Raw genomic sequence first — 18,768 nt, 5'->3', positions numbered from 1 at the left:
GGGCTCTACTATTTTAATAAATATGTTTTTAAAGTATTATAAAAGTACCATATAATAGTCATTGAGGAAAATTTAGCAGAAGGAGAAGCAGGAGGAGGAATGGGAGGAGTTGGAAGAAGAAGAAGGAGAGAGGAAGGAAGGGAAAAAAGGAGAAAACAATGAAAAATCACTTACAACCTCACTACCGTGAGGTAAGGAATGAAAGTATTTTAGGGTTTATCATCATGGATGCCTTGTAATATTCTACATACTCTTGTAACTTAGCCTTTTTCTATCCAACATCTTTCCATGGGAAGCAGTGTAGCTAGATATAGAAGGTGGCAGAAACTTGTAGCTATTGAACAAAAGTGTGATTGCTCTGGAACTAGTCTGCCTGGTTCATATCCTGGCTCAGCTTCTCCTTAGCTGTGTGACCCTGTGCAAACCACTCTGCCTCTCTGTTAACCTCAGTTTCCCATCTATGAAATGGAGATCATAATAGCAACTATTTCTTCAGAGGGTCCATTATGAGGATACAATGGCTTAATATACCCAAACCACTTATAACAGTGCCTGGCACAAAAGTATGCTCTTTATCAAGAGAGAATAGTAAGGTCTTTCAATAAAGAAATAGAAAGCACCTATTTTAGGCTTTGCAGAGTCATATAGTTTCTGTTGCAACTCCTTAATGCTGCCTTTGTAGCACAAAAGCAGCCATAAATGAATGAGGATGGCTGGTTCCCGATTAAACTCTATGGACACTGACTTTGAATTCCACATAATTTTCACACATCATGATATATTTTTCTTTTAATTTTGCCTCGACTGTTAAAAAGGTAAAAGTCATTTTAGCTCATGGGCTGTACAAAACTGGACAGTGGGCTGGGCATTTAGACCACAGTTTGCCAACCTCTGTTCTATATAACTAGTTGACATTATTATATTTCTAATATTTCTACAAAACATTTTTAAGTAGTCTCCATACCCAACATGGGGCTCAAACTCATGATCTCAAGATCAAGAATTTCAGGCTCTACTGACTGAGCCAGCCAGTCACCCCTCTGCAAATTATTATTATTATTATTATTATTATTATTATTAGGCTGCGGAGAACAAGATTGTTTGGATGTTCTATAATTTACTTAGTTCCATATGATTAGAGTTTAGGTTATTCCCAGTGTTCTTTATTATAAGCCATCCTCCAATGCATATCCATGCAGAATCTTTGTGCACAATTATTATTGTATCTACACCTTAAAACGTATTCAGTTGTAGCTATGAAATGGCTGGCAGAGCATCTAGAAAGAAACAGACTCTGAGGAAGTAGCCTTGAAAATTAATCTTGTATAGTTATAACAAATTTCAGACCTGTTAGAGGAGCTTTATCAGTATAATGTATATTCATATAGGTAGAACTCACTGTGTACCACATACCATTCTGAGCCTTCTACACATATTAAGTCATTTAGTCCTCAAAGCCCCTGATGAGATACAGGTGCAATCATCACTGTCATCATCATCATCACCATCCCCATGGTGCAAAAAAAGGAAACTGAAGCACAGAAAAGTTAAGCAACTTTCCAAGATCACACAGCCAGCTGGTGGTAGAGGCAGGTTTCAAACCCGGCCTGTCCAGCACTGGGCCCCACGTTCTTGGACACTATGTTGCCCTGCCTCGTCACTGGAAAAATTTGGCAAGTGTGAACCTCCAGGTACTTACCTTATAATGTACCTGTGTTCTTTTTCATATTTAGATCATGTCTGGCACGCATGAACGGCCTCCTACTCTAATAATCGGCACAAATTCTGTCCCAACATGGAACACTTGGGGTGGAAACTGAAGGTCCACCTAACGGTCCTCTTTTGTCTTCCACCCCCTCCCCCATGCCAACTCTTCATTAATTTGCCCTGCATTTCTTACCCCAAATGGTTGTCCTCTATGAACAGTAAAGATTGATTGGAGCATACTTTCATATCTTGTTTTCCAGTTTATGGTCCCAAGTCTACCAACTTCACTTGTCAAATTCGGGTGGAGCTCCGCTTTGAGCGGAGGGCCCGGCACCGCCATGGGAGGGCAAATTTCAGGTAAGTACCCTCTTTTCTTTGAAACCAAACGTGGCTTGTGTCAAAAGTCTCTCCCGCGTGGTCCCCGCAGCAATAAGGCTGGCTTGCTCCGACCCGCGTCCCGGAGGGCGGTGTCCTGCGTCCGTGTGAGCCAACCCGCCAGCCTCCACCGCGAGGCTCAGACGCGGAGTTGCGCGCTCTCCCGGCCCTTCCTGCCGGTGCTGAGATGCGAGCGAGTGTCCCAGAAAGGAGTTATGCGTGTGGGTCGTTCGACCTGGATGGGAATGAAATTCTAGTTCTCATTTTTATCCTGATTTCTCTCCCTGCTGGGATCCTACTGCTCGAGTTCACGAGTTATCCCCAAGGAGAAGAGCCACCAACGCCGCTGGTCCTAAGATGCTGCCCGCCCCCCGCCCCCCTCCCCCCTCCACAGTGATGCCCAAACAAGGACAGAATCGAGAAGTAGAGAGGAAACGGGGAAAGAAATAAGCGGGTGTTTCAAACTGAGCACGGCGGTGCAGACGCGGCGGTGGAACTGGAGCAGCCCGGCGGGGAGTCGGGCCGAGGCCCCGGGCTCCGCCCGCCGGGGGGCGCCGGGGCGGCGGGCGCGTGCGCGGTGCGGCCCCAGCCCGGGCAGCCACCGTCGCGATGCCTATTTTAGTCAAAGCCGCTGCCGGCGCGGGGACCCGGCACCGGCCAAGGAGGCTCCGGACCCGCGATCTGCCGAGGCTGTCGCCTCGGGCGCCCGTCGAGCCGCCGCGTCGCCGTCCCCCGCGCCCTGCCGCTGTCGCCCCAAACTTTGGCCAGCGCCGCCCAGGTTCGGTGCCAGGGACGAGCCAGGTAAGGAGCGGGAGGCGTAGCTGCCGCCGGCTCCCCCCGCGCGCCCGGATATTTGCAGCCTCGAGCTCCCGGGGCTAAATCGGGAAGCGAAAGTTGGATCCCTGCTGCACTGGGAGCAACTTTGTCAGCCCCCGCGGCGCTCGGGTTTTCCAGCCTGGCCGCCGGGAGCCCCGCCCTCTCCCTGGCCGGGCCCTCGTGGGGTTCCCTGGTCTCGGAAACGGCCCTTCTCCCCCGTCTGGGATTCATGGCCACAGACCTTCAGGTGCCAGCTGCTGCAACATGGGTCTGGCAGCGCCAGCGTCCCCTGGCGCACGAGCCCCTTCCGGTGCCGGTTCCCGCGCTCTGGCCCGGGCAAGCCCTTGGTGAGCTGGGCATCTCCGCTCCCCGCTGGACTTCCGGGGCTCCGGGCCCCTAACCCACCAGGACTCGTCCTCGCCCGCTGTAGGGCCGCCGCTCTCACGCGGAGGCTGCGGGCAGCCGGGCGCACCGTGTGGCCTGCCCTGGCCGGGCGCTGGGAGTGCCAGGTGGGGCGCGGTGCTCACTGAACACCCAGCGTGGCCCCGGAGTTCGGGTCAAGGAGAACAGTGGACACTGAGCGAGGTGAGCGGGTTCCCTGGGGAGAACCGATGGCTGGGAAACCCGTGAATCTCGCCACCCACCAGCGCCCTCGTTTCTGAGGCTTTGGCCAGACACGTCCCAGAAACTGCTTGCCTTAACCCAAGAATATGTGCGAAAAGACCCTTGGCAGCGTAATGCCCTTTGCCATTCCGAAAATGTGCAAAGCTTCGGTTCGATTTACAGAATGGATTAAATCTGCCAGCACGACTTTTGTTCATTGCTGCTATCTTTTTCATTTTTGTAGTTTGGTGAAGGATTAATGTTAGTTTCACCATTTAGCTGTTTAATACTGCAGACACGTAGCTATTGAAAATCAATAGAACAACAGGACTTTACCAGAGCAGGTAATTAAGGGAATTAGACTCTGAAGAACTAATAGAAGAAAGAAGACTTCTCTTGACTCAGTCAAAATTTATCTGAACGTTTACCAATTTACCAGTCTAGCCTTCCTCCTTAGACTCACTGTCTGTAGAAGGCTAGTTCAGTGTTAACGACTTAAATCCATTAAAAGTGATCAAAAGAAGCTGAAACCAGTAAGGTCTAATCAATATTATTGACAACAGGTAACTGGCATTTCAAAATTGATGTAAAGATAAATGCACAAATAAATAATAAATTATATAATAAATGTATTATACAATGTTATTCTATAAGCTATAATACATAGAGAAAATTTAAAAATATACATTTTAAATAAGGTGTGGAGCATCAAAATATGTTGTCGGGTGATCCCACCTTTTAAAAATTCCTGTTATTTTTCTGATTCTTGCATCAGTGGATCATAGTTTTCCTATTATTGCTCTTGGAGCAGAAGTTGGTACTTTTATTGCCACCTGAAGAACTTTTAAAAGCCTGAAATTGAGCTAGTTGGCATTACAGGTATAATTGGGTGGATATGAGGGGGAATATGTCCTAACTAACTTATTATATAAATGTGTATTAGAGCCTCAGGCTATTAAAACTTGAAAGTGTTTCAGAGTCCATCTAGTCCAGCCGCCTCTGTTCCCAGGAAGAGGCAGACCCAAGCAGCGGAAATGACTTTCCCCTGACTTCTGTGGCTCCCCAGGGCTTTTGGTATAGAACCTGACTCTCTTAGTCCCAGGAACACTGGACACTTTCCTGTCTTTACTTCTAAGGTTTGGGGAGACTGAAAATGATTTCCTAAAGTGTTTGTCATGTTTGTGTCCCTTCTGTATGGCTTTCAGCTCTGGCATTCTCTACAGAATCTAGGCCTTGGGTATACGTAGATGAATATGACAACACCCCTGCCTCATAGAGAGCACAGGGTGGTTAGAAAAGCAAATAGGACAATGGAGGTGGAAGCCATAGAAATGTACTTATTAGGGGCGCCTGGGTGGCTTAGTTGGTTGAGCATCTGACTTTGGCTCAGGTCATGATCTCACAGTTTGTGGGTTCCAGCCCCATGTCAGGGTCTGTGCTGACAGCTCAGAGCCTGGAGCCTGCTTCGGATTCTGTGTCTCCCTCTCTCTCTCTGCCCCTCCCCTGCTTGTGCTCTGTCTCTCAGTCTCTCAAAAATGAAAAAACATTAAAAAAAAAAAAGAAATGTGGTTATTAGTTTAGGTAATGCTAATGCATAAGCAGACCTTGACACTAGCTTATGAGTGATAGAGGACCTTTAATTTCATTCTCCCTCCTGCAGAAATTATAGGATTAATTCTGATTTGGTCTTAAAAGCAAACGTCATATAAATGGAATTATTCAAATAATCATGCCCCCAATAGGCTTATATTTTTGTTGATTCAAACATTTGGAAAGTAGTTGGATTTTTGTGGTTTCTTTCCTTTTTGCAGAAAATCAACATCTAAGTCAACTATTTCTCTTATATTTTTGAACTATGTCAGAATTGTATGAAGACATCTTTAATTGATCATTTCATTCATAGTTTGTAATGCGTGTATGTTTTTTTTATCATCTTAACGAATGTAGAATTCCTTCATATTTGTCTAATAACATCCTTTCAGAATGCCCAACCTATACCAATTAATTATTCTACCACCTAAAACCTGTACTTTGGTATGATAAAAAAAAATGATTGGAAATGTATGGCTAATTATATGACCTTATTTTGGAAAGAAATACTTATCATTAGAATGAAAGTTAAAGATATTTTTGGTTCCCATTTGGAATTCTATTTCTGAAACAGGATAATTAATATAATCTGTAAACCTACATGGTTTTTGTCAGGGACCAATTTGTATAACTAGTAATAGATAAAGTTTTTTTAAGTACCAGAGAAGGAGGACAGGTAATTTAGTCAGGAAATAGTGCCACTTTGTGTTAAGGTTTATGTAAGCATGTGTAAAATGTACACTCTTTGAAATGTATTTGCTATAGATTTTTACATTAAATAGTTGAAAGAATGTTCATTACCTCTCCTACATAGAAGTAAACCAGAAGTTTACTACTTTTTAATTTGTGATATGCTATCAAGTAGAGTTTTTATAGGAAAGAAAGTAGAGACTTAAACTGGACGATGAAAGGAGTAAATGTTATATCTGTGTATGTATAAGTGATTAGTAATGTATTTATTATGTGCATATAGGATAATATGTAATGTATATGTGTATGATATAATGACTTAATGACAGTTAAAAATAGAGCCTCCTCAATATCCTAAGCCTTCAAATAAAAGATATGAGAGTGTTAATTTTTTGGAAACTATTTAAAAAATCAGTTTTTCCATTTACTTTTTCTGTATTCAGAATCAGTGTCATAGTGGGAATGTGATAGAAAACTTTGTAATTGCTACGGTTTATGAATATTGGTGATCGCCTTTTAGACAAATTAATTCCTCATTCCTCTCTCCCCACCATGTATGTCTATATACAGATACACATATCAGTGAATAGTTGTGCACTATGCTAAATATTTTATATATTTCATTTAATCTTAGTAGAAAGTTAAATGAGGTATTATTATCATCGTTTAACAGATAAAGAAATGGATACACTTAGTGTGTGACTGGTGGGGTTCAAACCTGGCTTCAATTCATAAGTACCAAAGAAGTCTATTTACCAATATTTAGTTCACAGAAATAATTTTGATATAATACCTATAGGGGTAGTAAGATACAGCTGCCATTTTTATGATTGTCCTTTTGTTTCTTTGTTTTTACAGAGTTTTCAAGATGAATTATACCGAGTCAAGCCCATTGACAGAATCAACTGCAATAGGTTTTACACCTGAGTTAGAAAGTGTCATACCTGTGCCTTCCAATGAGACCATATGTGAAAACTGGAGAGAGATACATCATCTAGTTTTTCATGTAGCAAATATTTTTTTCACAATTGGGTTGGTTATTCCAACTAGTCTTCATCTTCATATGATACTTCTTAGGGGGATGTTAACTATAGGTAAGATACCTGACTGAGATGTATTTAAGTTCTCTATAACTGGCATCAGATGGGCTCATTGTTGGGGACTTCAGACTGTTCCTTGTCAGGTCTGTAGCATACCAGAAATATAAATCTTTGTCAGCAAATAAGCAGTACGTGTATCAGGTAACTTGCAAGGTAGGCCTTTACATGCCATATCTTTCCATATTTATTTTATATAAGACCATGTATGTTTTCTATGTTGTTAGACTTTCCAGGTATCAAAAAACCCATTTGTATATAGGAGTGTGGACTTTGGAGCAGACTGTGTAATTCAAATCCTGATTCCACCACTTGCTAACTGTGTAACTAGGGCAGGTGTTTAAACCTTTCTACTCCTCAGTTTCCCATGTGCCAAATAAGGGTAAAAATAATACTACCCCCTAGAGTTGTTGGAAGAATTAAACGAGTGTGTGTGTGTGTTTGTGTGTGTGTGTAAGAGTGTGTGTGTGTGTGTGTAAGAGTGTGTGTGTGTGTGTGTGTGTGTGCGCGCGATATTTGACTTATAACAGGCCTGGTACATAGTAAGTACTATCCAGTCGTAAGCACTATTATTTGAATAAGCTTTTACTTATTACCTGTAATGCAACACTGGAAACAAAAGCAGTTTCCTAGACACAATAGTTCAAATAAAACTTTTGAGGGAGCTCCAATAATCCTGATGAAGCAGGTTAAACAGATTCACATCAAAATACCAGAACAATTGAATTTATTATTTTAGGCAGTGATTTTTGACAAATTACTCTCTATGTGATTATTTCCTTGATGATTCTTTTATTCAGATGCATTTTTGAGCACCTGTAATGTGTCAGGTAAAGACTGAAGAAGGCAGTGTCCATTTTTGAAAAAGATACTTTTGGGGGGCTGGGAGACACAGATGGACAGTCACATGTGAGGTGTTGGAGGCTGTGATGCACATGTGCACCCAGTGCCAGGGAGAAACGGAGAGGGTGATAGCCTCAGCAGGAAGGTGGAGCAAGGTCACGCTGTGGAGATGACATTGGAGCTGGCTTTTGGAAGATGAACAGGATTTCTCTGAGTGTGAGTGTGTGTGGTATCCAGGAAAAGGCACAGAAGAGAGGGAAGTTCATCATATCTAGGGGGAGTGGAGAGTAGCTCATTATGCCTGAAATACATGAAAAATTACAAGGAATGGTCAAAGTAAAGCCTAGAAGCGAGAGACAGGCTTCCAGTTATGGAATGGATAAGTTATGGGAATAAAAGGCACAGCATAGAGAATATAGTCAGTGATACTGTAATAATGCTGTGTGGCAACAGATGGCAGCTACACTTATGGTGAGCACAGCATAACATATATAGGTGTAAACGTGTTGAACCACTGTGTTATACGCCTGAAACTAATGTAACATTATGTGTCAACTACACTCAAAATAGGTAGATGATAGATAGATAGATAGATAGATAGATAGATAAAATAAGAGGCTGGAAGGGAAGCCAGGAGGTGGCCTGTGGGCTTCTGTGGCTGTAACCTCTGAGTAAGGCAGGGATTGCAGCAGGCATTGCAGAGTGTTGAATGAAAAACAAAACAAAACCACACCCTGCAAAAAAGGCAAAAGCTAATTATAAATTTTAAGACACAGTTTTAGAGGTGGGACAGTCCAAGGAGATCATCTAGTCCGACACTTAATAAACAAAGAGACCTGGAGAAGTTAACTGACTCATCCAAAATTAAGATGGAGAGTACGTGGCTAACCCAGGACTGTAATTCAGATCCTCATGTTCCCAGTCAGCTGAAGCATTATGCTTCCCTGTCTTCTTTAAGTAATAGTATTTTAAAATTCAACAACATTTGCTATGAAATATTTTTTAAAGAACTTATGAAGTTTTACATTTTGGCCTATTCAGGTGTCCCAAATCATTATGATGAAATAAAAATTGCAAATGACCAACTTTTTAATGCGGGTGTTTAGCTTTTATGTGCGTATATGTTGTTGATATATTTGTATCATATTGATCATTTTATTTCAAATTATATATTGACTCTCCCACCATCCATCGATCAAAAGAAAATGGGTATTTTTCCTAAATTAAGAGAATTGATAAGAAAAAGCAAGATTTCCACAGGTGAATGGAAAATCATCAAGTGAAAATTTACATGGTTAAATATTTGGTAAAATATTCAGGCTCACCAATAATCACGGAAATGCAAAATCAAATAAAATATGTAATTCCTCACTATCAAATGAAGAGACTTCAAATTTTGTAATATTGTCAACTTAATAGTAGCATTCCTAACGAGTAGGATTGCAAATGTCTATATACCTTTGAGAAGCAATTCTTTAGTCTCATCAAAAGCTGTGAAGTTCATTTCCTTGACTTACTGTTAGGTAATCCACCCTAAGAAAATAGTAAACAAAACAAAACAAAAAAACACATTAATTTTTAATGTAGAAATATGTTTTGGCGATGTATCAAAAATTACACCCCCAAAATCTCATCTATTTATCAGTTGGAAAATATTTAGATATATTAGGATTTAGTTAGTTACAGTCATTGAAAACTATGTATATGAAGAGTTTTAACAAAATAGGGAAATTACCACAGTAAGCAAAATAAGTTAAAGAGTGGATTTTAAAATTTTATAGATGGTAGGTTTGCCATCAGGTAAAAATGTATCAACACTGTAAAGAAGTATAAAATATCAACAGTGGTTTTTTTTAAGTAGTAGAATTATGGGGATTTTCCCCTTTAAAAAATATTTGCTATATAAATTTTCCACAATAGAGCACATTTTCCTTTTGTGGTAACAAGACAAAAAACAAAATGGAAGTTAATGTGATGTTTGGCCTAGGTAGTTCTAAAATGTGCTTGATTATTTTTGTATACAGAGGATAAAAAATTTATTAAGCTACATACTGATGCTATGCCAATCATCTAACATGTTAACTTTGTTATTCAACAGGATGTACCCTTTATATTGTCTGGGCCACTCTCTACCGATGTGCCTTGGATATCATGATCTGGAACTCTGTGTTCCTGGGTGTCAACATTTTGCATCTGTCATATCTTTTGTACAAGAAAAGACCGGTAATGACTAAAATTAATTAATTAGGAAGAGATTTTATTTTATTTTATTTTTAAAATTGATTTAGTTATTTTGAGAGAGAGAGAAAATGACTACACATGTGATGGAGGGGGGCAGAGAGAGAGAGGGAGAGAGAGAATCCCAAGCAGGCTCTGCACTGACAGCTGGGCTCAGTCTCTCAAACTTTGGTCTCATAAACCATCAGATCATGACCTGAGCTGAAACCAAAGGCCAGACGCTTAACCAACTGAGCCACCCAGGCACCTCTTAAGGAAGGGATTTTAAAGCCAAAAAGCTTTTAAAATGCTTTGTTCAGACTTAAGAATGAACATCAAACATCTTTGGTCCCTTTAATATCATTTCTCTGATTTTGTTTATATATAAAGTGAAATATTTGAATACCATGAAATTTGTTTTACATAGGAGTTTTTTAAATTCTTTAAATCATTAAGGCAATTTAGACATCAGAGAACATGTCCATATTCTCCGTCATTTTAGTCCTATAACTTCATTATTTCTTTTGTCTATTGACACTCAAATGTCACCTGGAAATATCTTTGCCTAGTTGTAAAATCAACTATAGGCAACTGCCTTGAAAATACTAATGATTTACAAATAGTTCGTGCTATTTTTTATTTTTATTTTTTTTAAGTGTATTTATTTATTTTGAGAGAGAGGGAGAGTAAGAGAATTCCAGGCAGGCTCCACACTGTCAGCACAGAGCCCAATGTGGGGCTTGACCTCATGGAACTGTGAGATCATGACCTGAGCTGAGATCAGGAGTCAGATGCTTAACTGACTGAGCCACCTAGGCACCCCTCATGCTATTTTTTTTTTAAATATGGTGACTTTATTTTTTTTCGTTACCCCAAAATACTCATTTAAGGAAATCGCCATTTGGGGAGGGTGATGCCAAAACACTATATTTAGCTTTAGTATTTAACTTTTTTTTCCCCAATTCTGATTTATCTTGTGTTTCCTTGGTCATTCTAAGACAAAGAGATGTAAATAGAATTAAGAAAACATCATGGCTCCTAGAAATCACTCCATACGTGTTTACTAAGTATTCAAATTACACATAATTATCCAGTAAGGTAAAAGATACAGCACTTGTACATGTTCGAAGCCAAACACGTACACAGAAAACTATTCCAAAACAAGACATTTCACAGGAAATTATAATTTGAATGATACAGATGCTGTATGTAATAGGCATTCTACTAGACTGTAACCTCATCGTCATTGTGACCCAGTCTGTTTTGCTTACCATATTAGGTTTCTCTAAGTTATCCTGTGTAATACACAATCTGAAAATCTCAGTGACAAGTAACAGTGACAGGTGTTTTGTTTTGTTTTGTTTTGTTTTTTCCTCACGCACCTTATACGTGGACTCTGGCAGTTGTGTGTCAGTTGTGATTCTGCTCTGTGGCTTCATCTCAGAGTCTCTGCTGAAGCACCAGATTCCGTTTAGATATACATTCTCATGGCAGAGAGAAAAGTATGAGAGAACAAAAGAGAAACACCCGGTGTCTCTTAAAACCTCTGCTCAGAAGGAGCATATGTCACCTTTGCTCACATTTCATTGGCTAAAGCAAATGACGTGGCCAAGCGTGATAATGTGGGAATAGGTTGGGGTAAGGGGATGGATAATCCTTTTACAGGGGATGGGAGCAGCACATAGTTGGGAACAATAACATCATCTGCCACCTTACTGTTGTATTCCATGTGTCTGTCAACCATGATTGTCGCATAACAAGTGCTCAAAAAAATATTTGATGAGTGAGTGCTTTCACAAGAATTAAGAAGGCTTCATGAAGGAATTGGGACTTGAGCTAACACTTGCAGAATGACCAGATGCTGAATATGAGTCAATAGATTTGTTTAGTTCATATGTTCATTGCTATACCACGTTGGCTACCATGTGTCCTGAAAGTGGGACGTATTTGTGACTAAATTATCTTAAACACTCATTACTAGATCTCTGAAGTGGAGGAGGTAGATGGTAGTAATAATGAGGGTTGTAATTTCTGAATATCAGAACTTGTTGGAACCCCAAGTTCTGAACATGAGGTAGTAGCATCAAGTAACACATTCACACAGTACCTGTGCTTTTGTGTCTTCTCAGATTATAAACTTATTTTTTTTTAAATGTAAATGCTGTTTCTTTGTCGAAATGGAACATGACAAGAGCATCGCAAAGGCTATAGTGACATCTGAGTGGCTCTCATCAGCCAGGTCTATAAGCTCCATGTTGTGTCTGCCGTAGATTTCTTGGGGATGGATGATCATTTGAACCCCAAAGTTCATTCACATGCTTTACAGTTTTCCCAGACTAATGCTGGGCCCAAATACGGGGTGTGATCTGGGTCTTGACTGACAGCAGAGGTGACTGAGCCGTTTTGCTCTTCCCTTTTTTTCTCTAGTAGTCGGAGTTAATTGGCGGGTTCTCCATTCTACAAAGTATTTTAGCTTAGGATGAAATTGCTACACTGAAACCCTTTTACTGTCTTCACTTTGCTTCAGAATAAATAAATCAGAAGCAATGATTGCAGCTGTGAATATTTGTTCTCCTATGCTGATGCATTAAATAATACATATAGATAAAATGCTTACTGTATGTATTTTCATAAATTTTTTTTCTGTGTTGGTTCCTATTTAGTGTGTTTCTCTTTTTTTTGCTATAATATTTAAAAGTTCATGTAATTTCTTTCTGTGAAACAGCTGTTATAAAGACAAAAAGGTTTTGTGTTACTTACAGGAAGTGCTAAGATTGGGAAGGTACATGTTGTGATAACATGCAAAACATCCCCAGCCGCTTTCCAGTGCCTAGGAGGAGATGTGATCAATAGTGCAAATCTTTTCCATATGCTCTTGGAGTTGTTTAACTGCAAAAGTGCCCTTTTAGCATCTAAACTTATGTCACCACTTAGTCTCTGTATAAGATTCCATGTACTGAAATACAGGGCCATGGTGTTTGTTGAAGACGTGTTTACTCTCAAAACCGTACTGAGACTGCAGAAGCCAATGTTTCAGTGTTGCTGCATTACTACAGCATGTGGTCATTGCTGCGTTTCAGGTAAAGATTGAAAAGGAACTCAGTGGCATCTACCGCCGATTGTTCGAACCACTCCGTGTGCCTCCAGATTTGTTCAGAAGATTAACTGGCCAGTTTTGTATGATCCAAACCTTAAAAAAGGGCCAGGCTTATGCTGCAGAGGATAAAACCTCCGTTGATGACCGTCTGAGTATTCTCCTGAAGGGAAAGTAAGTGCTCTATGGAAATTGAAATGTCCAGTTTGCCCTAAGTCTTCTCATGTCCCCTGGGAAGGGAATGACTAGAGAGGAATGATACCAGCTAATGGAGGAAACGGTTACAGAGTTTGTTGGTGCTGAAATTCCATTTTACAACTGCGTTTTAGAATACTACAGAGCAACGTGTTAGAGTTACATAGAATTGACTACTCCAGTTCTTGTTGATGTTAAGATTTTCAGTTGTGAATATTCTGAACCCCGACTGACCCTTTTTTAAAAAGTTAACGAATCAAAATTGACGTAGGCTTAAGTTGGGCATTAAACTTCCAAAAGCTTGTGCATGTTTCAGAGGTGATTTGATTATTTTTTGAATATCACAAAAATATAACTTCTAGAAATATCAGTCTTCTGGGGAGAGAGCCAGTGTGTATTTTTCTGGCATAATTATTAATACCAATCCTTTCCTTCTCAAAAGTATCTGAGTGTGAGTGATAAATTTATGGCCACTCCAGCTAAACAAGCAGTAATAGGGGCGCCTGGGTGGCTCAGTTGGTTAAGCGGCCAACTTTGGCTCAGGTCACGATCTCGCGGTCTGTGAGTTCGAGCCCCGCGTCGGGCTCTGTGCTGACAGCTCAGAACCTGGAGCCTGTTTCAGATTCTGTGTCTCCCTCTCTCTGACCCTCCCCTGTTCATGCTGTCTCTCTGTCTCAAAAATAAATAAACGTTAAAAAAATTAAAAAAAAAAATAAATAAATAAACAAGCAGTAATAACCATTGGAAGGCATGTGTGTGTTCAGTACTGGAACCTGTCCTATTTTTTTTTTTTCTTGTTGATGAAATTTATTTTGAAGTAAATATTTATGCGTTTCAGAAAGTGCTTTTAATTGTGTCTGTCATCTTTGGAGTCTTTAAAACTTTAGTACAAAATACTATAAGATTAAGGATCATCATGTTATTTATGAAATATTATGCATTTATTAACATGAATTTCTGTTATCAGAATGAAGGTTTCCTATCGAGGACATTTTCTGCATAACATTTACCCCTGTGCCTTTATAGATTCACCAGAATTTAGATCAACTCAGATGCACAAAGGCGAAAAATTCCAGGTATGTGTTGGCATGATTTTTAAGAAGATTGGAGCTAGTTCAGGTCTCCTTCAAAATCCGAAGGATATTAATAGAAAAGTGATTAATTGAAAATAAGAGATTATCATATGGTATATATAGCATGATCCCATTTTTGTAGAACTTAAACAAAATAGTGCCTATACATGCATTAAGAGCTCTAAAAAGATATATCCTACTTTAGGCATAGTGTTAACACTGTTATTTCTGGGTTGTGAGTTTGACTACTTTTTTATTTTCTTCCTTTTTGTTTCTTTGAATTTTTATAACTTTTCATAGAAAACATCAAGTGCTTTGATTATGAGAAAAAAGGAAAATATCAGTTGTGGATAATCAGTGTTTCCAAAACATGTAATTGGTTAAAATTTTATTGGGAAAAAAGAGAAACTGGCTTTGCCCTAGAGATATCCTGTTAATCCTTATGAAATAACCTAGTCACTTTACAATTTCATATTTAATGAATATTTTAGGGACAAAGGATGAAGTTCTTCATAGTTAAAAATTGTTCCATTATGTGGCAGTTTGTTTTCATCCTTTCTGTAAGTGTCCAGCCCTCCTATTTTATTCCCCTCTTGATTGATAGGAAAGTAACCAGGAAAATGGGTGAGAGTATCCTTTGATCTTAGCCTCTAGATAAATTGCGGAAAAGGGATGCTTATGAGCAAGAGGGTGAATCTATATAGGTAGGAAATGGAATAGAAGGGATGTTATCACCTGAGGGAGGAAATGTCAGTGTTTCTTGATGACCAGTATTATTTCTGAGTTTCATTTTGAGACTCCATACAATTTGGGAGGACACATGGAGATAAAAGGGAAAATTTACAGACATACAGTTTACTTTAGTTTATATACAATTGTCTCAGCCCTGCCCCGCTCTCATTCTGCCTGAGTAACAGGTCTGCATAACCACACAACTTGGTACGGTTATGTGTATTTACTGCAAGGTCTCATATAAGTTCATTAAGTAGGTGTAGTACTGTTCCCAAACTGGCTGAGCTTAAGATACAGAAGTAGAAAGCTAATGCTATATCGTGGCTTCCCGAATTTACACTCTCACCTTGTGTTTGTGAGGGTCATCTGTGCACTGAGACTTAAATGTTCTTACTGTATCTTTAATCACCACCATCTACAAATGAATGCAGGGCCACTTATTTCTTCTCTCCTTCTTTCCTCTGCCCTTATTACATTTCTTCTTCCAAAGCCCACTTATCTGTGTATTTATCTGTTTCATCCATTTCTGTGTGTATAGTAGCAAGTGGTATTACACAGTGACTCAGTCTCATTATACCCTGAAGAGACTGGGATTTGGCGAGGGGGTGGAAACTGAAACCCATTTGTTTCTAGAAGCAAATGCTCCCTGAGAATCCAGGGATATGAACATGTACTATCTTTTCCACTGGACTTCAAGTTATATTTTAATTAAGTTAACAAAAAAAGGAATTCTAATCCCTAGCTACAGTTTCTTCTTGGGGACCAGGGACTAGGATTTGCTAGCTGAGAAATGTTCCTGATAATTGCTGTGAAGTTTCCAAAATATGACCAAAACCGAGGTACTGTAGCTGGTAAAGGATATTATTCAGCCTTTCCAACACCAGTCATCTCTTGTCTGCATGGAATGTGGTGTGGCATTTTCTGATTGGTCAATGGAAAGAAATTACTGTAGCATCATGGAAACTGTGCCCTGTACAATTGGAGCAGACTCCATCATAAGAAGCCCTCGGGAGAGATTGTGTTTTGATTGTTTACGAAATGTTCCCTTTGGCAGATACTCAAGAGTAAATATAGCTGCTGCACGTCTGTGTAGGAGTATATAGTGCTTCTTTGTGAAGCAAGTTCCCAGAGGAACTTTGCTGCAACCTCTCACTACCTGTGCCCATAGCAGAGGACATTTGAGAGTGTCAGTGGTCAACTTCTCCATCTACATGGTTTTTTCCTGCTAATCTCACTTTTCTTTAAATCTGAACCATTAAAAGTATCCTGACAAAGGTGCTACTTCCCTCAAATTTGTATTTCTTAAAATGCATCATTGGTAGGGGTACTACCAAAGTACCTTTCACTAAGGTGAAAGGGGAAAAGAAAGGCAAGTGGACCCAATGTCTGTCTCTTGAGATTGCACAGAAAAATGTTATTTGGGTACACGTGTGACTCTTGTGACAGACACAGTGACAGGGATGAGAAACAGGTTCTGAACTCACAGGTACTCGACAGATGCTTACAGCCATTATGTACTTACACACCAAAGTTGCTGCTTAGAACTATTGATAGAATCTTGGGTATCTTTCTTGTAAGAGGTAGAGGTCGTCTTTGGTGTTTGGTTTCTTTCTCTTTGTGCAGTTGCTTTGTATCAAGTGAGCTTTACCATTTTCACATTTATCTTTTGTGTTCTGTGTCCCACTATTGCTTTGCTGTAGTCGGTTGCACGTCCTGTGCTGGGAAGCCTGAAAATCAAAGCTTTATTGACTTGAAGGGAAGGAGGATGTCTTGGAGATCCAAGCCTTTGTGAAATAAAGGAACACTAAATTTTTACCTGTATTTAAATCAAATCTTACCTTATTGTATTAAGTAAATCTTTTGGTTAAGCTGTGAAGCAATTTACTCTACGAGCTTTGACTCTACTGTATTTTGGTGCTCATGAGAACTCTGAGCATTGGCTGAACAGACCAGTCCTAGGACATTTTCATGTTCCTGATGTGTGAAATGTGATACAATACATGAAGAATATAACACATTCTCCCCTGAGAATATTCATCCATCATATTGTCTGACTGCGGTTTCCAATTGTGGCACATTCGGTATTTCCCTCAGACACCCTTGTTCTTGTGTAATGTGAGGGTGTACAGTCTAAAGTGAGGGACAGGCCTAGTGCCTTGAAATAATCAGGGCAAACCCAACTGAAAACACTTAGTCCAGTTCTCTCCCTGAAAGCAATCCCTTTGTATCTTCCATTGCCCTGTTTGCTTTTATTTCTTCACAAGAACTGAAGCATGGCACTGCTGAGGTGCCCTAATGACTTAAGAAGCAAATTTATTTTACGGAAGCTTTAAAAAGTCTTATATTGCTTTATAGAAATTCCTCATTAAAATATGTTTTACTTGGCTCTTGTGGCAGGAAATCATTAAACACAAATGTCTATTTGGCAGAAATGAAGCATCAGCCATCATGTAAAATGACCTCAGTCAATATACTAACTACCCGCATCCAATTAAATGCCTTTGCTTACAGATCTGTAAGTCACTCATACATTCTCTAGGTATAGCTTATTATTTGAATAGTGTTATTAAGTCTAAATTTAATAACAATGTAAACAGGTTCACAGTATTTTTCAACCATCAGTAAGAAATGTATTTGCTAAGCAAATGATAGTATCAGAAGTGTCATTGCCTCAGTGGGAATTTGAGGTTATCGAAATGGTTGAGAAGAAGTTAAATGTATTGAACATCATCCTTTGTCTTCTCTTGGATGACTTCCAACTCCTCTTTTAACTTCTTCCCCCACTGCACATGAATTATATTTTCCAAAGTCCGGATGACCTCTTTGCCAAACGAAGGCACCTCCAACTCCTAACCCTTTCTCCAGTGCTCAGTTGCAGGGCTGTGCTACAGTGAGGACCATTGTCCACCCTTCTCTAATTACTCCTGTGGAATATTATTTAGTTGCCCTCCATTTATTTACCCATCTCTTAGTGTTTCTGGGAACTCCTCAGTACTGGCTTGACCTTATACTTCTCTTATAACTCTTTTTTTTTTTTGTCACATATCTTTACATATCATTAGCTTCCTCCACTAGAGTGTAGGCTTCATGACATTGTGTTCAACTGTTGTTTGTATGAGGAACTCTTGATGGGCTCTGAGCCGACCCTGTGGTCACTTAACAAAATTACTTTCAATGTGATTGTGTTCATAAATATTGGACACATTGGGTAGGGTTTAGTCTGGTGGGAAAATCATGTCAGGGCTGGAAGTCAGAAGTACTCACTTCATCACTAGGTAACGTGCTCGTGAATAAGTTTTTTGGGTCTTCTCATCTGGCATCTGAAAAATGAAGAAGAATGTTACTTGCTTATCTGAAAGACAATTTTGAGGATCCACTTATAGATGTAAAAGCACCTAAATGTTTAAAAGTACAATTCATGTATAAAGTGAGTGGTATTATGTGTGACTGTCATTCCCTGGAGATTCTCTACCACTTTCCCTGGTTGTGTATTTGTCAAAACACTTAGTGTCACCTGAGGGTATCATATTTCTTTATTTATTTCCCAGGGCAAAGTTCTTGTCTTTCTTGTTCACATCGTAATGTCAGTGCCTTTAACAGTGTCTAGCATAAAGTAAGTACGTAATGCACATTGAGAGAAAGAGTATAATTTAGTGTCTCATGGAGTCATAGAGTTGGTAATGCATTTCTTCAATCCAAATGTATTGGGTTTTTGGAGATTCCTGCTTTTAATATA

The 18,768-nt window shown here is 39.7% G+C and overlaps 1 protein-coding gene across 2 annotated transcripts in view; it reads left to right on the top strand.

Moving 5' to 3' along the window:
* Window positions 1-2,808: 2,808 nt before the first annotated feature.
* The window catches only part of BVES (blood vessel epicardial substance), a 37,569-nt gene continuing 21,609 nt past the window's right edge, over window positions 2,809-18,768 (top strand). The window contains exons 1-5 of one of the 2 annotated variants that reach the window (XM_030316036.1): window positions 2,809-2,883; window positions 6,640-6,875; window positions 9,820-9,944; window positions 13,019-13,206; window positions 14,195-14,303. In XM_030316036.1, coding sequence (XP_030171896.1) covers window positions 6,650-6,875; window positions 9,820-9,944; window positions 13,019-13,206; window positions 14,195-14,303 — 648 coding nt within the window. In that variant the 5' untranslated portion in view covers window positions 2,809-2,883; window positions 6,640-6,649. Of the gene's footprint in view, window positions 2,884-3,419; window positions 3,484-6,639; window positions 6,876-9,819; window positions 9,945-13,018; window positions 13,207-14,194; window positions 14,304-18,768 lie in introns of those variants that run through there. The other variant, XM_030316035.1, reaches the window with a different exon arrangement.

Source organism: Lynx canadensis, chromosome B2 (assembly GCF_007474595.2).
Source record: "Lynx canadensis isolate LIC74 chromosome B2, mLynCan4.pri.v2, whole genome shotgun sequence".
Lineage (NCBI taxonomy): Eukaryota > Metazoa > Chordata > Mammalia > Carnivora > Felidae > Lynx > Lynx canadensis.
Note: the sequence above shows the minus strand (reverse complement) of the source record. Positions and strands in the feature narration are given on the sequence as shown.